Below are 27,248 nucleotides of genomic sequence, written 5' to 3' on the forward strand. Positions count from 1 at the left end.
TTTTAAAAGCTTTGGGGTGGATTTTAAGAGGGTTACGCGCATAACCCCGAAAACCCGCTCCTGCGAGCGCCGAGCCCATTTTGCATAGGCCCGGCAACGAGTGCAAGGCCCGGGTCACGCGTATGTCCCGGAGCTTGAAAAAAGGGGCGGGGCAGTCCAGGGGTGGGGGCGGGACCGAGGCCTCCGGCACAGCGGCCATGCCAGGGGATCGCACGCCGGCACTCGGCCAGTGCGCGCAACCTGTGCCTGCCCTGAGGCAGGTGCAACTTATTTAACAAAGGTAAGGGGGGGGTTCTAGATAGGGCTGGAGGGCGTGTTAGGTAGGGGAGGAGAGGGGAAGGTGGGGGAGGGGCGGAAGGAAAGTTCCCTCCGAGGCCGCTCTGATTTCGGAGCAGCCTCGGAGGGAACGGGGAAAGCCATCGGGGCTCCCCTAGGGCTCGGTGCGCACAAGGTGCACAAGTGTGCACCCCATTGCACGCGCCGAGCCCGGATTTTATAACATGCGCGTGGCTGCGCGCGCATGTTATGAAATCGGGCGTAGATTTGTGCGCGCTGGGTTGCGTGCACAAATCTACGCCCACGCGTATGGCTTAAAATCCGGCCCTTTGTGCATGCAAAAATGGCCACATACGCATGTATGTGAGCCACACAGGACCTACGCAAATTTTAAATAGCCAGGAAGGGTGCGCGTACATTGAAGTACGCGCGCCCAGAAAAAGTAGGCAGAAAGGGAGCAGGGCATGGGCGTTCCCAGCACTGACGTGCATCAATTTTTCCTCAGCCAGCATGCGTATATTGTGCGTACCACTTTGCTACAGCTCCTCGTTAGGCACAGGAGTCCAGCGAACATTGAGGGGAGAGAGAGAGAGATGAAAAGGAGTTGATTTGTATAATGCAGCTAGCAGAGACTGCAGGGTACAAATCAACTCCTTCTCTTAGAATTTTCATCACTTCTAAGGTCAAAAATTCTTTAATGATGTCAGTTTTACATCGGATACCTCTGAATGTGTCTGTAACACTACTCACCCTAACCCCAACCCACCTCCCGAAAACTCACCCCGAATCAGTGTTCCTTTAAAATGGGCCACATATAGAATATTAGACTGATCTCTTTCTCTCTCCCTCCCTCTCTCTCTCTCTCTCTCTCTCTCTCTCTCTCTCTTACTCTCTCTTTCTCTCATTTTTGTGCATGATGAGATACGGGTGCATGCACAGCCCTATTAAAGTCTACCCTTAAGGGTTTTTCCCGTGGTCAGAAAATAGGGGAAATGTTTGCGATAAGCCAGCTTAGATATACAGAAGGCAACCTGACAGTTGGTGTTAATTTTTAAAGGTGTAATCATGTAAGTACATTTGTCACAATGCATCTCTCAAGAACATTTGTGCCTCTGGCAAATTTGACTAGTGGAGTACTATGATATGGGATATATGAGCTGTCCTTTGAGAAATTCATGATTAGGATGTATTGATAATTCTTAGTGTTTGGGTAATTGCCAGGTTCTTGTGGCCTGGTTTTGGCCTCTGTTGGAAACAGGATGCTGGGCTTGATGGACCCTTGGTCTGACCCAGCATGGCAATTTCTTATGTTCTTATTTAAGTTTTTCTTAAAACCAACTGCCTCCAGATTTTCAGAACATACATATATAGGGAACCCTATAAATTCTTTATCCACATTCACATATTACTGTACTACTGTAACAGTTTATTATTGTCACTATTCCTTAATCATACTAACTGTTTATACACTGCATACAAATCATTTTTTATCATTTTTATTGATTACATCTATTGATATTTATAATAACAAAACAGTAATACAAAAAGATGTGCAACCTAATGTACATAAACCACACAAATTAGCAGCAGTATATTGACATCTAAAAACATACCCCAATACAATCACTCATTCACACACACACACTCCCCACCCATTAAAAAAACCCTGTTTTTTCTATTTTTGAATTTTTACCACAAGCTATCAAATTCAAGTTCTTTTCATTGGCTATTATTTGTCCCAAAAGAGTTCCTTCCACGGGAGCAGTTCACAACGTCCCAACAGGGATCCCCCTTTCACCGCAGCTTCCTCAGGGGACAATTCACTCCCACCTCACCCGGAGACGGCGAAGCCTTCCACCCTCTGGAATATTGCACTTCTTCCACAAGTTCAATCACCAGTACAGCTGCACACCCTTCGGACAATATCACCACCTTAAGTACATTTTCAACATTTACAAATTCACCTCGCTGTTTACACCGTTTCTTAATCAATCCGCTTTATGTGTGCCTCAAATTCTGCAAATACTGAGGAAATGTTTTCTTATTTCTTTGAGACTCTTTAACACAACCGACCCGTTCCAATATCACCCGTCTCACAGACACAACCGACCCGTTCCAATATAATCCGTCTCACAAACCGGCAGCTCTTCCTCATGGCGCATAGATATAATAAGTAGGGGGTCCATACTCTCTTATTTTGTGATTTCCAGATTTTCAGGACAGGTTGATCCAGTCCTGGTTTTACCTCACTGCATGCTGGAACTTATTCTGATTTCTTCTCTAAGAAAGGCAAGTATACAAGTACCTGCATGCAGGGGAGTAAAATCAGTATTGGATCAGCATGTCCTGAAAATCTGGAGCCACTTGGCAACCCTATGCTTGAGACATCTTTTTGATACTGGGAACCTTGAAATTTGAGCAATGTGATTAAGACCTCCCCTGAAGAAGAAAGTTTCTTACGAAACACTGCATTGCACATTTGGTAAATAATAGCTCTACTCAAATATTTCTATGCTTCCTGTATCTCAGAAGGAAAAATAATATAATCTGCATCTAAGGTAAGTACAAAGTTAAATGTGCTATATAATGCTGAAGTAAGAATGAAATAAAATATTTTACATGCAAAAAAATATATATTTTTTTATTTCCTACACGCTAACAAGCATCTCCTGATCAATCATTATACCTCTGTGCATGTTGAACGGATTAAGAAACAAGCTATTTGTGCCGTACCTATGCACACGTATGACGGTCATTCATTTATTTATCTAAAATTGGCATTTAAGAAGCATCTTTAATATTTTTGTTCTAAACTAACACAATTCAACATACTAGCAAGGTAAAATTAATTCCTCAAAAAGGAAAATCTAGTTATTTTGTAAAGAATACAAATTTTTTTTAAGCACAGTAAAATGGAAGTTGCTGAAACATCAAATAAAATGATTGCTATATTAATCCATAAAAATAAAAGTCAGCAATTTTGTTTCCTTGAAACGGTAAGCTATGATTTTATTAACAGACATTTGCTCTTGTACAATTTTAATTTTACAGTAACCTCGGTGTGTTTCAGGCAGGCTGCAACCGGTGATTTTGGGGAGAGATCAGAAAACATGACTCTCTCTCCCCATTCTCAGATGCAAGAAAATGAATACTTCTTAGTTGTTCTTTGCCGATTCCAGTGCTCCCGTGAACTTTGGGAAGCAGGGCCAGCTTTTGGGTAGAGTGAGATGGTCAGTCGCCCAGGGGCGCTACTGGCCTGGGGGTCACCAGCAGCACTGTTCCCTGTGGTGCGTGCGTGCCACACTTCAGGCCTGGCGGACCCGGCAGGAGATCGAGAGGAGCAGTGGGAGCCCATGCTGTAGCTTCCCTGTTGCTCCCCATCTGTGCTAACCCTGCGGAGGATATTCAAAACTCACGGGCCAGCATTTCCTCTGTACTGATCTTCTGCATTGCAAGATCGGTATTACAAAAAGTACATCCCTGTGAGTTTTGACCATGCTCCCAGGGCCAGCACGGACGGGGGAGGAAGAGTGGCAGCAGCTCTGCCAATATAAAGGCTGTTTACCTGGGAAGGAGGCAGGAGGAACAGGGAAGCAGTGGTAACAGTGGGGGTGGGATAGGAAGGAGACAGGAAGGAGGCAGATACTGGGACTGGAGGAGAGGATACTGGCAATGGAGGGTTTAAGAGACCAGGGAGTAGATGCTGGGGATTGGGGGAAAGTGAGAGGCAGGGAGAGGATGCTGGAGAGAGAGTGCCGGAAGAAGGAGGCAGATGCTGGGGGAGGGGGGGTAAGATACAGGAGCAAGGATGCCAAGGAGGAGGTTAAGGAAGGGGCAGATGCTGGGGGGGGGGGGGAGGGACCCCCACCCCCACCCCCACCCCCACCCCTGCTGCTCACTTATAGAGAGAGAGCTTATTTTTACCCTGCCCCCATTAATCCATGCTAAGGACCAGGGGTGGGGATCAGTTTTCACCCAGGGTGCTATTCTCCCTAGAGCCGGCCCTGTTAGGGAGCAGAAAGAATGTGTTGTGCTGTTAATGCACTAAGTGCAAAAGAGAGTGAAGCCATTTTCTTACACACCTGATTTACGAGCTTGCTTTGCCAATCGGATAAGGGAGTGGTTCATTCTTTGCTATAGAAGTGATCTAATTATATTATAGTTTTCTATCGACTAGCATTGTTTGAGATATAGCTGTTGTTGTCATCAGAATGATTTCAAGGGAAGCTGATAGAAATTTCCGCATGAAATTGCATTAATATCCTGCTATCAATGTGCGAGTATTAATCTAGGGAAAATAGTAGAGTCCAATCAGGAAAATCTGTAATCTGACTTTTATAAACAGGGCATTCTCAGAGTAGGTGATTGAAGGATGATAATGACTGATTGTTTAGTTTACCAGATGGATAAAAATTCTCATTTGATTCTGATTTTAAAAAAAACTTTTTTTTTTTAATGTTATTCCAAAGGAGAACTTGAAGGATAAGCAAAACTTGATGAGTTTTGTGGTGGCGTGCAGCATTGGAAATCTTACCATTCGTGACCTCCGAGATTCTGTCAACATTACAATTAAGCATAAAGTAACCCTGGTAAGACATAAAGAGGGTTTTTCCAAAGTGACCTGTCGCCTTACTCAATAAAAATTCAAAGGTCAGTTTTCAAAGGGTATAGGGGCCTATCTTTGGCCTTTTTGAAAATGTATGGGGTCTGAGTGCCTGAATTTAGGTTCCTAGTTTCCACTAGGCTCTTAAATTTAGGGGCCAGAAAAGTGTGGCTATGAGGATGGCGTTGGGGCAGGGGAAAAAAGTTAATTTAGCACTGCTTTTTGGTACTTTACACCAGCGGTTCTCAACCGATGTGTCACGACACACCAGTGTATTGCCAAGCACACTCAGGTGTGTCGCCCCACTTCCCGGTCCCCCGCTGACCCAGCTGCTCCCCCTGCCCCAGCGAAACAGCGACTCATTCTCCACCCGGGCTTAAAAATGCTGACAGCTCCGGCGGAACGCAGCAGGAAAGCTGGAGTCAGCGGCACCGGCACCGGCATGCTCTCTTCTTCCTGGCCCCCATGGCCCGGAACAGGAAGTGGTGTGCAGCGGCCACACATGGGTGCGGGCAGCATCGGCCCGAAGAAGAGAGGCGTGGCCTGAAGAATGAGCAGCACGGCTCAGAGCAAAAGAGGAGCAACGTCAGTCCCCACGGCCGATAGGACTTCTTTTTTGAGGCTGCGAGGGCTGAAAGTGGAGGAGGCTGCTGCTGCCGCTAGTTCAGTGGGGGGAGAGAGAGAGAGCACTAGTTCGGTGGGGGGAGAGAGAGTGAGTGAGTGAGCAACCATATGTGTTTGAGATCCTGTGTGTATGCATGTGTGTGACAGCATGTATGTAAGTGCATGATTCAGAGCCTATGTATGTTTGAAATTTATTTATTTATTTATTTAAACATTTTTATATACTGGTAAAGTATGGAAGTTACATTTTAACAGGGAATTAGAAACTGGGAGGAGGGTAAATAATTAAATAGGAAAGACGAGAAATCCTTTGTTGTGAGAGAGAGAGCATGAATTTATTTAACAGTTTTATATACCGACCTTCATAGTAAATAACCATATCGGATCGGTTTACAATTAACAAGAATAAAAAACTGGGGTAACTATTCAAGTAAACGAAAGATAAACAGTAAGTAGGAATGAGTCAAAGTTACAATCAACAGGGAAGAGAACTTGGAAGCTTGCAACAATCTGGAAAGAAGATAAGGCAGGAAATAAATATGAAGTGATGCCATAGGGCGTACGGGTTAAAGCTTAATGGTGCTTTAACCTGGGAGAGTCAGAGTCCATTCGTGAGTATAATCATCATAACGGGTAAGCGTGAAGGACAACTAGTGATTGTCTGGTGGGTCGGTGAAGGCTTGGTGAAAGAGCCAGGTTTTAAGTCTTTTTCTAAAAGTTAACAGGCAAGGCTCCACTCTGAGACTTGAAGGGATGCTATTCCAGATAGATGGGCCAGCTATCGAAAAAGCTCTGTCTTTGGTCATCGAGAGGCGTGAAGCTTTAGTAGGGGGAAATTTCAGGGTGCCTTTGAGAGTATCTCTAGTTGGTCTGTTAGAGGAGTGGAGTTTGAATGGGATTTCCTTGATCCCATTTTAAATCGCCTGTATATAACGTCTATTACTACTGTTGTTTTTAATGTTATTTGTTATTAGTATTTATTCAATTTTCTCCAAGTTCATTTTCCTGTTCCATGTAAGACTCGCATGTTAAGTCACTCCAATGTTATATGTAAACCGAAATGATTAGCAACATTGTTGCTAGAATTTCGGTATATAAAAAATGTTAAATAAATAAAAATAAATTTCCAGGTCGAGTTGAAGATGATGATGGATAGTTTTATGAATTACGGTGATTGATTTGTATAGAATTCTGAAATTAACTGGTAACCAGTGTAGGTTCCTGAGGATGGGAGAGATGTGTTCGCTGCGGCTGGTACTGGTCAGCAATCTCGCAGCCGCATTTTGTAACATCTGCAGTGGTTTGGTAGTGGATTTGGGAAGGCCTAGGAAAAGGGCACTGCAGTAGTCTATTTTGGCGAACAGTGGCGCTTGGAGGATTGTCCTGAAGTCGTGGAAGAATAAGAGTGGTTTAAGTCGTTTTAGAATCTGTAATCTGAAGAAACAGTCTTTGGAGGTTGTGTTGACCATTTTCTTAAGGTTTAGACGATTGTCTAGTATTACCCCAAGGTCTCTAACCTGCTTGCAAGTAATGTGAGAGATGTGTGGAGATGGTGGGGAGATATTGATTTCGTTTGAGGATATGTGGAGCAGCTCTGTCTTGGAGGCATTAAGAACCAGGTTTAAACTGTTGAGTAGATTAGTGATGGATAGAAGGCAGTTGTTCCAATGGGTGAGCGCTTTTGAGATTGATTCTGTTATTGGTATTAGAATCTGCACGTCGTCTGCGTACAAATAGTGAATTAAGTTGAGGTCTGTTAACAATTGGCAGAGGGGGAGGAGGTAAATATTAAAGAGGGTAGGAGATAAGGAGGAACCCTGAGGTACGCCAAGAGTTGATTTAGTTAGGGGTGACTCTTTATTGTTGATTTTGACTTTGAAAGTCCTATTGCTGAGGAAGGACTTGAACCAGTTGTGGGCAGATCCGGAGATGCCGATGTCTGTTAGGCGGTCCAGCAGGATGGTATGGTTGACGGTGTCAAATGCCGCCGAGATGTCTAACAGGACCAGCAGAAAGGAGTGTCCTTTGTCCAACCCCATGATAATATGGTCAGTAAGTGAAATGAGAAGGGTTTCCGTGTTGCGTGATTTACGGAACCCATATTGTGATGGGAATAGGATCTTGTGGTCTTCAAGATATTCAGAAAGCTGGGTGTTTACCAGTTTTTCCGTTAGTTTGGCAACAAATGGGAGGTTAGAGATGGGTCTGAAATTAGCTGGTACATTAGGATCTAAGTTGTGTTTCTTGAGGAGGGGCTTGAGTGAGGCGGTTTTTAGACTGTCTGGGTAGCTTCCTTGCGTTAGAAGGCTGTTTATGATGCCGGTCAGAGGTCCTGAGATCACATTTGGGATGAGAAGCAGGAGTCTCGATGGGATGTTATCAGCCGGATGGCTTGATGGTTTCTGCCTTTTTAAAAGGGATTCAATCTCTTTAGTGGAGATTGACTCGAAACTGTCAAATTTGGGTCTAGTAAGAGACTGGAGATTCTCACCTGGCTTGGGAGGTGTAGTATTTGAAGGCAGGAGGGCGAGTGTATTTAAGATCTTCTGTTGGAAGAATGTAGCGAGCTCGTTAGCCTTGGAAAGAGCTTGTTCGTCTGGAATAGGTGGGGGGGTAGATTTGGTGATTTGTGTCACGTAGGCGAATAGGGCCTGGGCATCATATTGGAAATGGTGTATTTTGTTTGCATAGTATTCCTTTTTTTTCTGTAGAATGGCGGTCCTGTAGTGATGTAAGAATCCCTTGTATGTAGAAAGGGTAGAAGTGTTAGGGGTTTTTCGCCATCTGTTTTCCTTATGGCATAAGGTCTGTTTCATTTGTTTAAGTTCAGCGCTGAACCAGGGTTGATTTCCCTTTTTTGTTGAATGTAAGTGTATGATTGAGAACCTGTATGTGTAAGTGAGAGAGATCATGTGTACGTATGAGTAAGAGGCTGTGTGTATAAGTAAGAGAGAGAGCATGTGATTGAGAGCTGGTATAGGTGAGAGAGCATGTGAGTATGTGATTGAGAGCCTGTATGTGAGAGAAATAGAGAGCATGTGTGTAAGTGTGTGAATGAGAGTCTATGCGTGTGAGAGAGACAGCATGTATGTAAGTGTGTGATTGAAAGCCTGTATGTGTGTAAGTGTGAAAAGACAGACAGCATGTGTGTAAATGTGTGATTGAGAGTAAAAGCTTGTGTATATATGTGTGATTGAGAGTCTATGTAAGTGAGAGAGAGAGAGAGAGCGTGTGTATATGTGTGTGTGATTGAGAGCCAATGTGAGAGAACTTATGTGTGACTGAGAGAGAGGAGAAAGTTGCGAGCAAACCATCTCTCTTCCTGCAAATTCAATACAATCTCGGGGAACCTAGATATCAAACATTCCCAGGTATGCAGAACAAAGCATTTTTATATCCTTATTTTTCATTATTGGGTCTTTGTGTCTGCTGTTTTGAAATATTTTATTGGTATCTAGAAATTTTTGATATGAGTATTTAATTATTGGATATTCCATTCATCAGCTGTTTTGAAATAATCTGTTCTTTTTGTTAGTATGGTTTTACTGCTATTGATTTTATATTTCTTGATTTGTTTTATGAGGACGGTGAAGTTTCTCTTTTTCCTTTGTTACACTGCATACAAAGTCTCTGGCTTGTTGCGGTTTCCAGCTCCATTTTTGTCTGCATGCTTCTAGTTATGCTTTATGGTCTCTTTATTCTTTGTTAGGTGAGGGTCAGCACATGTGAATCAGATGAGGTTTTCTGCTGGCGTATAGTTTCTGTGTAGGGCTCTATAGCAGTCTGGCTTGGTTCCTTTTCCTAATAAGAGGAGTATTGGAGTTTTAAGGCCTGGTGTAATATTTTCAGTTTTGCCTTGTAAGGTGGTAACTGTTTGAGTGCTGGAAATTGGTGCTGTTTTGGTGTGGTACGTTTACTATTTATGCACTTTCTGTTCAGACAGAGTACTTATCTTTCCCTTGTGTCATTCTTAACAAAATAATACTGGGCCTTTATTTTTTATTTCCGCCGTGAATTGTGATGAGCAGTGTGTCACACATGTGAGCGTGGTCTGTCAGGTGCGTCACCATGGGAAAAAAGTTGAGAACCACTGCTTTACACCTAAGGCTGCTAAATCTAGGAATATGAGCAACAGGCCTAAATTTAGGATCCTAAGTACTAGGAGCCTAAATGTAGTTCACATTTAAAATGCAAATGTAGGTGCCCTAAGTTCAGCTGAAAATAGGTACCTGATTTAGGGATATAACTTTGATACTAAAATTTAGGTGCATAGCTTTTTTTTTTTTTTTAATATTGGCCTCAGTGTTTTCATTGAAATCCTCTGTACATGTACACTGGTATGTGTTTTTAACTTTGACCAACTTTTTCCTACCCATGTAGAAGATTATGTTCCTGACTTTGAAATGCATTAGTTGTATGGGTATTAATTTGAATTACATTTTCAAAAGTAATATGAAATATATATTTCTATTAAAAACATATTAAAAAAATTATTTGGGGGGGGATCTCATGATGAGCAGAGTTGGGAGAGCAGAGCCTTGGGATTGATAGTAACATTTTTTCCTTGTGGACAAACAGGATAAAAAAAGTCACACAAGTCAGTCATCCAATGGCACCCAGCCCTGGATATATCATTAGGCACCCATTATACCTGTGCCGAGGGCGGCAAACATTTAGGGGCAGCAGGCTTGCTAAGATTTGTTTCCTTCCAGCTCTGCTGAATGTCACTCAGCAGGTAACATCCTTCTGTTACCCTATAACAGACCCTTACAGGAGGTTTGGGGGATTAAAGTATCAACAGTGCCTAGGGGGCGGCAAAATCCTAAATTAGTCCTTGATGGTAGCAAGATTTAAAAAAAAACAAAAAAAAAAACTCTTTCAGAGCTTGGAAAAAATCAAGATCCTTCTGAGCATGTTCAGACTTTTCAGTTCAGGTGCCCATCACATGAGGCTCATCAGTCTTTTTTATTCCATTCATGCAAATGGATGTATTTTTTGCTCTTTCACCACTCTTCAAATGTTTCCTTTAATTCTTATTTTATTTTCTGCTTAGTTTCTTTAATTTTGCCTTGAGTCTCCCCAAAAAAGTAGAATAGCTGAATTAAAATGTTTAGTTTTCAAAACTGAGTATCACCTAGCTTTAGTCTTATTCAAGATGTTGTAAAAAATGGGCTACAAGAGATGTCTTTGCTACATAAGATTTTTTTGCCTTTGATATACCGGTACATTCTTTTTTTTCTGAAACAAGGATTCTTGTGATAATATTCAATTAATATGAAAAGAAAAGAACCTGGATAGATGTGTTTGGATTCCTCAAAAACATTCAGTCACCTAAACAATTAGTAGCAGTTCCAGTACTTCTTCAGGAACTTCAAGCAAGAATGTGGCAAACACCGTTATCTACCCTTTCTGTAGCCAGAAAGTTGGATTTCAAAACACATGGTTTAGCCATGTCTGGGGAAATCACAAAGTCCACCTCCTGGATGAATCAATAGTAGTAAAGTCAACTTTGCAAAAAGGTAAGGGGTACATATTCAGTCACTGTCTGCATAGCAAAGTTAGCCAGAAAAATCTATCCAGTATAGTTGAGTGGAGGAGTTGGCCTAGTGGTTAGAGCAGAGGACTAAGAACCAGGAGACCAGGGTTTGTGTCCCGCTGTCGCTCCTTGTGACGTTGGGCAAGTCACTTTATCCTCCATTGCCTCAGGTACGAACTTAGATTGTAAGCCCTCTGGGGATAGGAAAATACCTTCAGTACCTGAATGTAAACCAATGTGATATGTCAGATTGAATGTCGGTATATAAAAATAAATAAGTATATTCAATAATGTAGCTACACTATTGAATATAGCCGGCTATCTTAAAGTTAGCCCAATAACTTTATGCATCTAACTTTAGGACAGCTTTTGGGAGTGACCAGACTTAGCCAGCTAAGTTATCTAGCTAACATAACTTCTACCTTATATGCCCCTGGAAACTCCTAAATATCTGGCTGAATTTTTTCCAGATAATAAGCTGTACGGCTAAAATTTAGCCGGATAAGTGCCCAAATATTCATTTAGCTGGGTAACTAATGAGCTATCTGTCTAAATGCCTCTGAATACAGACTACTCAGCCCTGTAAAACACATTCCAAGACCTCTTCTAGGAAGGATGAAGAATATTGGTTAACACAGCAGAGAAGGTATTCCAACCAGGCATGTTCAGTTCCAGAATAGTGGCTCATCAATTGCATTACAATATATACATTTCTGTCCACAAAGACTACAGTGCATGGCAAAGGTGCTTCCAGGAAATAAAATTGACCAATGTATTCCAGTGATTCAAGAATGCTAAAAAAAAAAAAAAAGTGGTAAGCATCTCAATAGATAAGCCTATGATACCTCTTCCAGAACTTCTTCAGTGGCTATTGGCACTTGAAGGCTGTCTTGGCTGTGCACTTCAGGTATTTGTGAAAATGTGCATAAGAATCTTGCAGATGCTTCATGCACAGGTGATAATATATTTGGAGAGAAAGTAAACTATGGTACCCTCCTTACCCTTTCAGTAGCTATGACTGAACAAGCTTCTTCCAGAAAGAGTCAACATCAACTCTATAAGAGGCAATACTTCTGTTCAAGGAGAAAACATGAGCAGTACATTTGTCAGCAGCCTAGTCTTCAGCAGCTGCAACAGAACAGGCCACATACTAAAGAGAGATCACAATCTAAGCTTCTGCATAAATGCAGATCAAGGCTAATCCAAATTTTTGACAAATCTTCTCTAGTAGTCTTAGAGAAACTTCCATTGGGGAAGGGGGGGGGGGAGGCTTCAGTATTTCAAAACATCATGGTCTCTAGTAACAACAGACTGTTGAGAATAAAGAACATACAGCAAGAATACAGACTGAATTTCAGGTCTACTCCCCCCCCAAGCAATCCTCTAATGAGATAGTCCCTAGATAACAAACAACTCTTAGAAGAGATGTCCGTCCTTCTAAAGGCCAATGCAGTAAAACCAGTTCCACTACACAACAGGAATTCATGTTTCTATTCCACATGCTTCCTGCCAAAAAAGGTAGCTAGTCTCTGACCCATTCTAGATCTCAGGAATCTCAACAAATACTTAAGAGAGAAAAATTCAAGATGAATTATTTGGGCATCATCCTTCTCCATCTAGAATAGCTAGCTTTCTTCCCTAGACCTCAAAGATGCTTAAACACACATCTTAATTCATAAGACTCAAAGGAAATTTCACTGCATAGAAAAAGGCTATAAGAGTAAAATAAAAAAAAAATATATTAAAAAGAACAGATTCACACGATGGCTTAAGTGATTGAAGATTTATTATTTAGTGTTATATATGACCGTGGTTAAAGTACAAAGTGATGCTGAATCACACAGACTATCAAGTAGTAATGTTTTATATCAACAACCAAGGAGGAACAGGCTCTTTCAGTCTTTGCTGAGAGACCTCCAGAATTTGAAAATTAACAATTTTCCAGGGGAATTTTTCTTCAAACTATCTTCCAGGCAACCAGAATAAGATAGCAGTCAACTACGACCGCATGGATGGTTGCTCCGTGATCAGACAGGGCAAGAACCTTTCCTAATTTTCTGGGCACTCTGCAAATAGACCTCTTTGCAGCGTCATTTATATCCAAAACAATTTAAAAGCTAAGATGAGGGGCAAATAATTTGTTAGCCTTATCAGATTTGGTTTCCATGGTTTCAGCATCTTATTGATTTGAAAACTAATAGCATTGGGGAGGTATGCATCCCTTATCATGCAGTGCAACGGGAATTTGCTACATCTCAACCTTCAGTCTTTGGCTCTGATGGCACAGATGTTGAAAGCCCTTTAGAATAATCTATTCAGTTGCCTTCTGAAAAAGCTCTACCAGAAGATCTTACAGCTTTAAATGGACAAATCGCTTTCAGTATTGACCCCCCCTGTAAAATGTTCACACATCCTGTTACCTACCTGTGGGGAAAGAAATGTCATGGGCTGCTACTGAACCAGAGTAACCATCACCATATTGCTTGGAAACCAGGAGTATTGTTTCTTTTATTATTTTTTTACCAGTACTAAATACAAGAAGCAAAGGCTTCCTTCTAAAACGTATCAGACTGATTTCCAAAGGAAGTTAAGCATCTGACATAGGGGCTTCCATTTTAGATGCAGAAATTAGGCCTGCTATTCACTCACCTACAAGCAGGTGCTTAGGTTACGTGCCTAGTGCTAGAAATCAGTGCTGAGATCCTGGATTATCCTCACCTTTTAAGGCCTCTAAATTTAGATGCTTAGACCTGGTCAGTTTTCAAAGGGGCAAAATTAGGTGCCCAAATCTCAAAACCCTGATGTAACAAAGTGCGCTAGGCTAAGTGCACGTGTAAATGCACAGTTCTGTGCACATTTTTGTGTGTAGAACTTCACTTGGTGCTGATCCATGCACATCCCATTTTAATCAAATCATTAGCTATTACTCCCAATTCAGAGAGGTGTGTAGGCTTAATTCATGTTTTCTTAACACCAGAAATGTAATTCCAGATTAAAAAGTCAGATAAAAGTTTCTGGGTCTAATGTTAATGTATGGGGCTGAACCTGGAGTTTGTGGTGCAGGTGTCCTGTACATGGGTTTTATGCACATAAAACATGATTTATGCAGGATTTCTGTGCACAACCTACAGGCACACATTTTTTGCTCTTAACACATGTTTTATATGCATAACTTTGAGGAGCATAGCTTGTGTTTCTAACTCATGTTTTGTGCGTACAACATTTAGGAGCGTATTCATTGCAGGTAACCTGGAAACCTGACTGGATGTGGATCCCATTTTGGAACCATTGCATTAGACCACATCCCCCTGCCAGCTGTTAATATAAAATACTAGTTAACACATCAAGAGTGGCCTCATTCCTTTTTTCATATTTCTCCCTTATTGCCAAGCTCTCAGCCACACTGAGAACTCTAACTCTGCTATTTCTGCTGTCAACATCAAGCATTCTGGAATTTGTAATCTTAGGTTTTGTACTAAGAAAGCCAGATAAATCTTATAGTGCTTAAGGCATAAGAGTTTAAAAACCAGCACCAACTCAGAGTCCCCCAACAAGCTGCACTTAGGCTCTGTAATGCACCAATTAACTTTTTCTCAAGCTTCATTTTTCAGAATTAACACTGCTTCTATTTTTTTCAGCAGGAAGGAAATAAACCAATCTGTGCCTTCTGGGATATGACAGAATACAGTAAGCTTAAAAATATTTGTTCTTTTTTTGTGTACAGTATAATGTCACAGTTCTGGAAGCAAACGTTTAGTACAGTTCCGTCGTCTCTTTTGGGTGCATGCCCTAGAGGTCATGTCATTCCTTGGTTGGCACGTTCCATGGTATGTTGACAGAGTCATTTCATGTTTTCTCCTCGGTCTGAGTTAATTAACATGGGAGACTAATTTTACCGGTTTGACACTGTTACTTTGCTGGACTCGGGCTTTTCAGCTATGACAGAAACAAACTTTAGAGTGGGTTATAGAATCAGGTAGAATAACTGTAATAAAAGAAGAACAAGATTTAAAGTACATCTCTTAACTAGCTATTTGGAGAAGGAATCATGTGTGTTATTGAAGGCTCACGTATACCAAGATATTTGAATAGCTCTTGCATTGGTCCAATAGAAAGGTATCATAGCCTGCAAAGTATCCAGTTTACCAACTCAATTTATACGGAACTGCTCTGCTGCTGTGCTGGACTAAATACTCTCACCAGAAATCTTCCAGAAGATTGTTGAAGCAGACCCTGGGTTCTCCCCTCCCCTTCGTGGTCTGACCTCTGTTTGGCTCTGTTATTGAGCCCTGCTCAGAGAAACAGTCAAGAGCAATGAAACCACAGAAGAATGAGCAAAGCATTGTTATGCTTTCCAACATTTTTAATGTTGGAAAGAATCAAGTAAAAATAGGTCCATGTCCGTCTCTGTCCAGAAGAAGAGATGTAAAGTCACCAGATGTGCAAACTGGAAGAAAATGGGACTGTCTCATATAGCAACATTGGTCAGTACTTATAGAGAATAAATTCTCCCGATAAATCTCCTTTGCTTTACTATGGGAAGTAGTTAAAGGCTGCAAAATGTTGGCAACTTTTCAATTCTCTTTCCAGGGCTTGAGACAGTCAGGGAATAAAATACAGAAAGCAGCTGCCATGGGGTGGCACATCCCTCTCACAACAACCCCTCTACACACACACACACACCCCTCCCCTCCCTCCCACACATATACAACTTACCCACATACATACCACCCCCTACACCCACAAATGCACATGAACAACTACACACCACCACTACACACAACCACATCCCAACCCACATAAATCCCCCAGTGTAACTGCCCGACACACACACACATACATCATTCCAAAAAGACCCTCATAAGGACTCTGCCCTTCTTTCATACACACACTCCACACATCCTCAACATGCTTCCCACCCACCCTGCTTACCCCATCCGAAGCTCAGGATGGTAGATAGAGGCAGGAAAGATCCCCTACTCCCTACAGCCCCACTTGTTCTGATGGCTGACATCATGCAATCTTTTGCCTCGTATGTGTCCCACTGAGGCGGATGTTACTGCTGCAAGTAAAGCACGTTTTGCCTGCCCGTGGTAAGACCTGCTATTACAGCCTTTAGTGCACTGGTCATTAAAGTAGACTGTAATGCCTACTTTACAACTGGTGCGTTAACTCACTTAACATGGCTTAGTACATAGGCCCCAGTATACGAAAATTCTTAGCATGGCACTTATGTATTTCAGTTTATGGTGCATGTATTTCAGTATCAAGCATATTTACTTTGCTGTATGATACATTTATTTTTGTATACAGTATGTATATTTTAGTATATTGTATGTATATTTCATCATGCTGAATTATACTTAAAACGATTGCCAATACTGTTCCTCGTGAAAGCTGCAGAAGGCATGTTAACATCTTGTATTACTGTATTCTTTATAATTGGATTTTTAGGCCATAACAAAAAAAAAAAAACCAGCGCAGTTCCTGTCAGTTTATGTTAGATACTGGCCGGGAATATTTCAGGTTAATCAGGATGAATTTAATTAAATTTATTCCAGTGCATGCAAATGTATCTCGGGCATATTGATGATGAGCATCATAAAAATCTGACAGGCATCAGGCACCTGAGGACCAAATTTGACTACTTCCAGCCTGATGTCAGATTGGGCCTTCAATAAATAAGAAAATCTAAATTAAAGCAAGAGTAATTCAAATGAAACATGGCCAAAGAAATTATTTAGTATTGAGATGCAAACCGTTTCACACTGCTGCTGCTAGACCTGTTTTATATCAAAGTCAGGCAGATAAAATAAAACAAATCTGGCTGTAGATTTTTCAAGCTCAGAATAGGGAAGCACGATTCTACAGTCTACTGCTGTCTTTTTTTAAAATTTTACAGTCTGTTATGCTTTATTTTCCCATAGATAGCAGTGGTCACTGGAACAAGACTGGTTGTAATGTGAGCGAACACACGAAGGATTATACAGTTTGCTCATGTTATCACCTCACTCATTTTGGAGTGCTGATGGTAAGTAAATAAAAAAAAAACAAAACCCCACAATGCGTCAGTGTGTCCAGGTATGAGATTATATAGTTATATTTAATAATGAAGATCTGCCATGGGCAGAGGTACCTGAATTGAATTCAGTTAAATTTTAAACCTCCTTTCCAAAAAAAAAAAAAAATCAAGACAGAGTACACTAAAAACACAGAATATAAATAATAAAAGCAAGCATAAAACATGAAAAAATGGCATCATGATAACTTAAAAATTAAAATAACATAAATAACAGTAATAAGATGACAGTTAAAATGAAAAACTCCTAAGATTTAAAAGCCAGGTCTTAATTAACCATCTAAACTGCAAACACTCTTGACTCTAACCATAGCACCCTAGAGAGTGTGTTCCACAGTTGTGGGGGGTAGCATAGGAAAATGCTTGTAATCTAGTCCTAACCAGTTACATTATTGAAAGCAATGAGATACACAGCTGAGCCTCCTGGGATGACCTCAGGGCTCTGAATGCAGCTTAACAAGACGTTTCCTAGAAATTCTCAACCATGCCCCGATGAAAATCCTAACCTGGAAAGAGGTGCAATTACTCCTAAAAGCAACTTGCTAGGCAGACTGGATGGGCCATTTGGTCTTTATCTGCTGTCATTGACTATATTTTTTGAAAACACACAAACGCACACATGAGTCACCTTCAGCAGCTGCAGGGATGGAAAAAGTCCTTTCTGCAACCCTGAAACCAGATAGAACCAGGATTCGGGCCAGTGGGGACCAGCAAAAGTTGGGAGGCCAAAGGGGAGACATTCACTCACTCAAGGGAAAAAAAATTACAGATTCACACCAAATGTGTTGCTCCAAAATAGGGAAATAATTTATTAAAAAGAATAAAAATGCTAAAGCCCAGGCAGTTAGCAGGAAAGACTAGCAAAACAGTCCAAAGAATCACAGAAGACGTCACTTGGCAGTCTCTCAACATGACTCAGGAACGTCACAGTTTACTCACTGTTTGATCTGTTTGTCTAAGCCCAAGGTCTTTGGGCAAAGCTCTTGCTGGTCTGACACTCGGCAGGGTCCTTTATTCTCTTCCAGACCTCTGTAAAAAAAAACAAGACATTTCCCTTGATTTCTCGTCCAACTGGGAGCTTTCCTGGTATCCCCTTAGAGTTTGGGGTCTTTATCCTCCCATCTAGCACTCAGTCAGTGCTGGCCAGAGCAGTCTCCCTGCTCCTCCAGCAGCTTCTCTAGGCGCCACGCCGCAGCTCTGCACAACTTTCAAGATGTGCTGCAGCACTCTACAGTCCTTCAAAAGACTTCACACCCTTCCGGGCCAATGTGTAGCTCAGAATCCCTGAGAACCCTTTGGACGGAGTTCCCCCTTCAGACGCCTCAAATCTCTAACGTTTATCCTCTGTGACTCCTCCTAAGTGCTTGTGGAAGTACCTTTAGTAACCACCGTCCAAACATCCATCCCCCTAGGAGAAAAGAGGCTCCCGTAGTCCAGACTGACTGACTCGGCCTCCCTGAACTCTTCATGGAAAATTCTTAGAGCAGCGACACAGATCGCACATCCCCTGTTTAGTAAGGCCAAAGTGGAAATGCCGTACACCAGTGGTCCCCAACCCTGTCCTGGGGGCCCACCAGCCAGTCGGGTTTTCAGGATATCCGCAATGAACATGCATGAGAGAAAATTTGCATGCACTGCCTCCATAACAGGCAAATTTTCTCTCATGCATATTCATTGCGGATATCCTGAAAACCCGACTGGCTGGTGGGCCACCAGGACAGGGTTGGGGACCACTGCCGTACACAACTTAAAATAGATTTGAGAACCAACTTGTATGCAGTGCAATTCTTTTAGGTATCAAAGTGACTCTGTCCCTAGCTCTTCCAGCTGATGCGTTCTGAACAAGCTGCAATTTGCAAACTATCTTCTGTAGCAGCCCCATGCATTAGCGTAATCTAACGAGAAGGTAACTCATGTTTGCATCATTCTTTTCAATTCCTTCCATCCCAAAAGAGAAGATGTAGTTTGGCAAGCGTTTTAACAACTGTCAAAATATATGCATCCATTTTCAGTGTAGAATCCACTATAACTCACAGATTATGTTCTTTGGTTTTCAGCATGAGTCAAGCCATCCAACACCAGTTGAATATCTAGATTCTTAACTCATAAATTACTCACCCAAAATATGTGTCTCGTCTGGGTTTAGTTAGAATTTATTTCCCATCTCCAACCTGTTATTGCCTGAGGATGTTGATTTAAAACCACCACCACAATTGCATGATCCTTTTCCAAAGGATCCAGTTTCGTACATCTTCAGTGTTTAGATGGTAGTGGACACCAAGGGCTCCGTATTTTATTTATTTACCCCATCATAAGTTCATAATAGGGAGAGAGTGGTTTAGGGTTTAGGGGCCTATTTCTCATGTAGAGTGAGACATACGAACAGCACAATACACCTTGGTGAAGATTAAACGTCATTTGGAGTGAGGAAAGTCTCACAAAGATGAAATTTGTACTATGTTTTCTCTCACCCTAGCTTGATGGACTCATAGCAGGGTGCGATCAAGCTAGGAATTGTACAAATCTCAGCTTTGGGTGAGTTTCCTCACTCCGAATGACATCAAATCTTCACAAGAGTGCACTGTTCTGTTCGTACGTCTCACTCTGCTTGTAAAAGTGGCCCCTAACCCCTAAACCTCACCTCGAGTTACTAGGTGAGCCTCCTATAGAGATATAAATAGTTTACTACTACACAGGCCTTATAGATAGTGTCTCTCTCTCCCCCCCCCCCCCCCCCCCAAAAAAAAAATTCCCCTTTTTGTTATAACTACATTATTAAAACGTTTTGATGAATCTAGGGGAAAGTTTGTATGTGAGACACAGAAAGTTTACTCTCTCTCTCTCTCACTGACCCAGACACACACATTCTGCTGTGGTGCTGCTGCTTGTTCAAACAGCGAGTGTCCCTGCACAAGCACTGCTGCATCATTATGTAAACTTCTTGCTTGCTGCCAGCTCTTCGCCAGCCTACAGCAGGCTCCTCCCTTTCTCTTCACCATCCCTTCTTGGTACCCCTACCCTCCACTGGTTCCGTAGCCAGCTGCCCCTCTTAGAGCTTAATCCAGCCACCTCATCAACATATCTCAGGCACTTCCCCTTGGATCACCTTATCCCTTTCTGTGACTGGAGCTTGCCTCCAAATCTTCATGCTCCTCACCCCTTGCTGCCACTACTCTAGTGCATGCTCATTGACTGAGTGCTACATAGAGTTTGTTGCTTTTATGGCTTCCCAGGCTCTGCTCTGCCTACCTACACTGGGGGGGGGGGGGGGCAGAAGTGATCCATGCTGTTCCTCCAAGGCTTTAAAAAAGAAAAATGAAGCCCTGGCTGAGACTGGAGAGAGCTACGGACCCAAAGCAGCACAGTTCCAGGTAGAATTCTGCTTTCCCACATGGATCCGGTGCAGCCAAGGCTGATGCAAGGGTATTAGATGATATAGGGAACCCTTACAGCCTTGCACCTCCCCCCCCCCATCCCCCGGCCCACTCTCTCCATGCACAATTACAAATTATGCATTTATAATAATAGATTTTACATGGAAAATGACAATTCAAAGTATAGACTTCTGAAGTAAAAAAAATAGCATTTATAACAACATGTCTATTATATTTGCATATTGCCAAATGAAAGGTGTCAGAAACGATGAAGGAAAACAGAAAATAAACTTCCAAAGCAATCCTTCAAAATGTGAATATGAGATCATATGTCAATCAAAGTATAAATGTCAAATGTATCAAAGACCTGTCATAATAGGAGAGTTATTGTGCCTATAGACAAACATCTATCCCTTTTACATAATTCTTTCCAATTCTGTGTATTGTAAAGCATTAAGGTGAATAGAACTCCATGACTTTCTAAAACCAGCACTTGAGCTGTGAAATCCTGGTGTACTGTTTTCCCAAATTTTGCCATAGACATAGAATATGAGAAATGCCTAAAAATAAGGATTTATTTGGGGATGAATGTCCACCATGTTAACCAGAATTCTCACTCTAATCTTTTAAAGGGTTATTTTCATCTGAGCAAGGACTTTTTACCCGTAGACATTACACTAATTTTCAAAGTGAATGAAAGCATGTACTTTTTGCTTTGAAAATGACCCCAGAAAAACTGCTAATGTGTGTGGTAATTTTCAATGGGAAATTTGCAAGCATTCTTTTTAAAACTGAAAAGTATACAAGTAAATGCTTAGCCCGCCCAAATCCTGATCCTCTGTAATGCCCCTTTATATGTGTGTAAAAATACATATGTACAGAGTGTATGTGCATATTTTTACCCACATATTGGGTGGACAGTTTTACAAGAGGCCATTTATGTGGATAAAGCACTGTTTTATCTGCATTAATGTCTTTTAACATCCCTACTGTATATACAAGGAATGCACCATTGACATCAGTGGCACATTTTGCAGATTGTTGTGAAAAAGTATGGGCTTTCCAAAAATTTATGACATTTTCACAGGACCAGTTCTATACTGACTTCCAGTGGTGCTCGCTGTTCATAAACATGCAGTGTACTATCCTAAACTCATTTGTTTCTCCTTTCTCCCTTGAAGGACCTCCAGAGAACTAGTACAGAAATCGATCCGGAAAATAACAAAATCCTCACCTTCATTACCTACATTGGCTGTGGAATATCCGCCATCTGCTCAGCTGCCACTCTTCTGACTTACATTGCTTTTGAGTAAGTATTCGGTCAGGAATTATGGGTGTAGCTGTGGGATTAATAATCATCCTCAATCGTTTTATAATAGCCCACATAAGTTAGCCAGCAAATACGCAAATAGATTACACCAATTTTCACAGCAAACATACCCACATAAGTCTGCTTTGAAAATGATCCCATCAAATTTACCCGCAGACAATTTTGTCTGCTATTATATGCATGGAAAATTTACATGCACACTTTTAAAAATGCAACGGCAAACTCCTCCCCAACCCTCACCCCTGGGAACACCTCTGCTCAATCCTGGTAAATTTACACAAATATATGACATAAGCATGTACATTTACCTACATATCTGGCAGGCAATTTTATAACAAGCCATTTCTTTGGGTAAAGCACCTTTTTACTGGCAGAAATGTCTTTGAAAATTACCTTCCCTACGCCAGTTGTCTATTTTGCCTGCATGGTCTTTGAAAGTTCACCATTTTCCCTGTTTCATTTGGTGCTTTGTAATCCATTGAAATAAAGTAGTTGGAACCGTACACGGTATGGCGCACCTCCTGTCCTGCCCACATTGCTCAATTACCAGGTTCTGGATATGCTATAGTATTCTAAAGGTATTCTAATAAGTTTTAAAAATTCAGATGCAGTACGAAAGGTCTTTTGCTAAGACCTGCCTTTCTCCCTAAATAAGGTGACTTGTTAACGCACTGATAATAATCTTCATCTGTATGAGACAGGCAAGGAAAGAGGATTGCTCTAGAAAGGGCTGCACTGGGACATGAAAAACACAAGGTGGGCAACAATAAGGATATAACTGTGCGAGTCTAGTACAGTGATTCTCAGCCCAGTCTTTGGGAGTACCCTAGCTGGTAGAGGTGTGCATAGCATTTTTTTTTTCGTGCCCGTTTCATTTTCGGATTGGGGTGGGACATTTCGGTCCACCCCCGGATCGGATTTTTTTTTCATCAAACTTTTGTTTTAAAAAAAAAAACCAAACCCAAAACCCACCCCAACCCTTGAAATTTCATTAAATATAAAACCCTCACCATTCTGACACCCCCCCCCCCCCCAGACTCATCCAGAGTCCCCGCTGGTCCAGCTGGAGGGCCCGGGAGCAATCTCCCGCTCTCGGGCTGTCGGCTGCCAGTAATCAAAATAGCACCGGCGGCCCTTTGCCCTTACCATGTGACAGGGGTCTTTGCCATGGCAAGGGCAAAGATAAAATAGAGACAAAATATACTTAATATTTCTGTTCCACTTTTTGCAGCTGGTCAGTTGCTTCAAGGTGAATTAAGGTGAGGTAGATAAGGTCAGAAGTTATAAAATGTTGTAATTACAAGACAGAGTACAGTGAGGCTAGTTCCGAGGTTGGGGCATTACATGAAAAGGTATACGTTACAAGGTGAATTTTAGCAAATTAAGGATAAAGGAGGGATTACATTACAAATGCAGTTTTTGAGTGTGTAAAAGGGCACAATGTTAGCCAGATTTGGGGTGCATATATATCGGGTTCCAGAGAGAGAAGAGTTCTGTGGCCTATGGCTGTTCGTATAGTGATTTCGCAAGATGGAATGTGGGAGAGGACTAAAGTTGATGAAATTTCTTGGATAGTTGTAAAAGAAAACTTAAGGCCAATGTTCCCTTAAATGTTTTTGTGAGGATGTGTGGTGAGCAGAAAAACTAAATGAATGCTTTGATCTTTACTGAAGAGGGTGCTGGGGAGATTCCCATACCAGAACTGGGTTTCTGCACCAATTGTGGGTTTCCTGTTATGAAAAAGGGCCCACCTAAATAAGGCCATAGGCAGATCTCCCCTGGATGTAACCTCCAAGAGCAGCTATAAGAAATAAAGTGGCATTGGTAGAATTATTTCACATCAAACTAGGACGTTCTCTTTGTGGCTTTTATTGAGAGAAGAAAAAAAACCAAAAACAGAACAAGTTAACAGTCTCAAAGCTGCTCTGTCTGTTACAAACGAAGATAGACATTAATATAAATTTAATTTATCATTGGAATCATATAGAACAAATCAATAGGTTACAATTTGATCACACATTTCCCTGAATATTATGTCAAGTTCTATACTCCAGAGCCAATTAAGAGTGAGGTCTACAACCCCCAACGCAATCATATACTGATTCATAAACTTATATCATAATGCCATAGCATTCCCTTCTCTCCTCCATCTTTGGTCTAAGACCCTTAAACCTCCATCTTTGAAAGGCGACTTGTGATGTTTTTCTTCTTCCCAACTCATGACATTTCTTCATCCCCATAAACAGCTGGCCCTGCAGTTTTGCTAAGACTATTTCCCAGGTGCAGTTCTAAATTTATCCTTGATTCCGGAAAAGCTGATTTCAACATCAAATCGTAAGACTTAGAGACATACTGAAAATAGCACACTAAACTTTTAACTGTTTCACTGTGTGACACTCTTTTAGCTGGCCTGCCTGGAGATCTAAGACCTTCAGTAGGCCATTTTCTATACAGAATCCAGAGAAGGTGATAGGTTGGAGAAACCGAAGCAAATCACTGTTAAACTGGAGAATGTATTAGAGCAAATTGACAGGCTAAATAACAACAAATCACCAGGATGTGATGGTATTCATCCCGGAAGTCACCTCCCTGCCCCGACTCTGTCTCTCACACACACCCCAGTCACCTCCCTGCCCAGACTCTCTCACACACACACCCCAGTCACCTCCCTGCCCAGACTCTGTCTCTCACACACACCCGTCACCTCTCTGCCCAGACTCTGTCTCTCACACACACCCCAGTCACTTCCCTGCCCAGTCTCTGTCTCTCACACACACCCCAGTCACTTCCCTGCTGAGTCTCTGTCCCTCACACACACACACCCCAGTCACCTCCCTGCCCAGACTCTCTCACACACACACACCCCAGTCACCTCCCTGCCCAGTCTCTGTCTCTCACACACACACCCAGTCACCTCCCTGCCCAGTCTCTGTCTCTCACACACATCCCAGTCACCTCCCTGCCCTGCATTTCCAGCCCGTGGCTTGAACACTGCCACTCCTCCCAGCCTGATGCCCCCCTTCTTCCTGCCCCACCGGCCAATCAGAGGCTTCCTCCTTCCACTGGCAGGAAGAAGGCTTCCGATTGGCCCGCGGGGGCAGGAAGAAGGGAGGAGGTTTCCCATTGGCCCACAGGGGCAGGAAGAAGGGAGGAGGTTTCCCATTGGCCCACGGGGGCAGGAAGAAGGGAGGAAGTTTCCCATTGGCCCACGGGGGCAGGAAGAAGGTAAAGGGAAGAATTACTGGGGCTGTGGGACACCGGGAGCTGCAACACACCAGCTGATTTTATTTATTTTTTTTCTCCCTTGGGTGCCTGCTGATGCTGCCTGCTTTTATTGGCTGCAGTGTCTTGCAAAGAAATTTGGGTGGGCCTGAATGGAAAGTGAATGGGCACTGCCCACCCAGGCCCACCCGTAGCTACGCCACTGATGTCAGTACTGGACAAAATGCTAGAAATTATAGTTAAGAATGGAACTACTGGGCATATAGATAGACATAGCTTAATGAGAAAAAGTCAACATAGGTTTAGCAAAGGGAAGTCATGTCTTACCAATCTATTAGCATTCTTTGAAGGTATAAGTAAACATGGATAAAGGTGCGCTGGATACTTTACCTGGATTTTCCAAAAACATGTGATAAAGTTTCACATGAGAGAGTCCTCAGGAAATTAAAAAGTCATGGGATAGGAGGCAATGTCCTATTGTGGATTGGTAACCGGCTAAAGAATGGGAAACAGAGAGTAGGACTGAATGGTCATCTCTCTCTGAATGGAGAGTCAAAAGTATGTTTACTAGGACTGGTGCTTCTGAAAATCCAAGCACTCTATATCAATAAGCTTACCCTTGTCAACATTTTTATTAGCCCCTTCAAAAATATCTTATCAGATTTGTAAGGCAAGACTTTCCTTTGCTAAATCCACATTGACTCTGCTCCATTAGTCTGTTGTCTATCTAGATGGCCAGTTATTTTGCTCTTCAGAATAGCTTCTATCATTTTGCTCAGCATGAGCATCAGGCTCACCTTGTGTAGTTTCCCAGATGATCCCTGGAACCCTTTTAAAAATGGGCATTATGTTAGAGACTTGCAGGTGACACAAAATTATTCAAATACAAATTGATCATGAGCAATTGCAGGAAGACTTTGCAAGACTAGGGAACTGGACATTCTTGGAAAGTATGCACATAAGCTCCCTGCTCCTGGCATGGCGTAACTTGTGCATGTGGATTTATGTGCATACTTTTTAAAATCAAATGTATGCGCAAAAATCCGACCCCTACCCCCGGAACTCCTCTTTGTTAAATGCATACAAGTGCACACAAAACTGAGTGACATGCATACTTTTTGCACACAAATTCCAGCACATTTCTAATAAGCCATCTACGCGCATAAAACTGGGTTCTATGCTAGTAAATGGCATTGAACAATGATCCCTGTATGCATGCATGGAGCATGTATGTGTGTGTGTGTGGGGGGGGTAAATATTCAAGAGTGTGATGAGGCTTTTAAAATATTTTGGTCAAAGGCAATGAAGAATAGCTCTGTGAGAGAGGTTTATAAAATTATGTGTGGTATGGTACAATTTAATAATGAACGGTTATTTACACTATCAAATAACTCTTCCTGAAACAAATGAATAGCAGATTTAAAACAACTTAAAGTATTTTTTTCAGTCAACACATGATTAAACTATGGAGCTTATTGCCAGAAAATATGGTAAAGGCTAAAAGTATAACTGAGTTTCACAAAGGTTTAGACACATTTCTGGAGGACAGGAATATAAATAATTATTAGCCAGGTAGAATTAGGGTGTGTAGACCCTCCAAATCTTTTTACATTTTTTTGGAGGGAGGCAGGTCCAAGTATCCTGTCATTTAATGTTTATTTCATTTTGGTTCCTTTGCTGAACTAAAAACATTTTAAAAATATAGCAAAAAACAAACCAAAAAAAATGAAACGGGGCCTACCTAGATGCCACCAACAGCTCTCCCCCACCCCCCAAAATAAAAGTGCTGATGCCTGGGAATCACCTTTGACCCACTTGCCTGTCCATGGGAATCCTAGTCATATGTTTGTATGGCCATACAACAAAATGGCACCAGCCAGCCCTGAGACCGGTGCCATCCCGAGGAGTCCCAGACCTGCAGTGGATGTTTTCCCCCCACCACCACCAATGTTATTTTTTCAAAATGAAACAAAGAGACATTTCAAACAAATGCACAGCCCTAGTAGACTTTGGTTTCTTCACCTCTAAAGTCTTGGACGAGTCATTTGAAACTCACTTTCATATTGGGATTTGCCAGGTACTTCCAGGCATCCCAAAATGACCATTGTTAGAGACAGGATGCTGGGTCAGACTATCGGTTTATTATGTTGTTATGTTCATAATTTTACTCAGCATGTGAGTGGAAATACTTTGCATGGTAGATT

The 27,248-nt window shown here is 41.9% G+C and overlaps 1 protein-coding gene across 6 annotated transcripts in view; it reads left to right on the forward strand.

Moving 5' to 3' along the window:
* The window catches only part of ADGRG6 (adhesion G protein-coupled receptor G6), a 338,817-nt gene that overhangs the window by 272,945 nt on the left and 38,624 nt on the right, over nucleotides 1–27,248 (forward strand). For 5 of the 6 annotated variants that reach the window (XM_029596503.1, XM_029596506.1, XM_029596504.1 and 2 more), the window contains 4 exons: nucleotides 4,746–4,865; nucleotides 14,678–14,726; nucleotides 16,967–17,070; nucleotides 21,674–21,801. In XM_029596503.1, the coding sequence (XP_029452363.1) occupies nucleotides 4,746–4,865; nucleotides 14,678–14,726; nucleotides 16,967–17,070; nucleotides 21,674–21,801 (401 nt within the window). The remainder of the gene's footprint in view (nucleotides 1–4,745; nucleotides 4,866–14,677; nucleotides 14,727–16,966; nucleotides 17,071–21,673; nucleotides 21,802–27,248) is intronic. The other variant, XM_029596505.1, reaches the window with a different exon arrangement.

The sequence above is a fragment of the Rhinatrema bivittatum genome, chromosome 3, assembly GCF_901001135.1.
Source record: "Rhinatrema bivittatum chromosome 3, aRhiBiv1.1, whole genome shotgun sequence".
In the NCBI taxonomy this organism is placed as follows: domain Eukaryota; kingdom Metazoa; phylum Chordata; class Amphibia; order Gymnophiona; family Rhinatrematidae; genus Rhinatrema; species Rhinatrema bivittatum.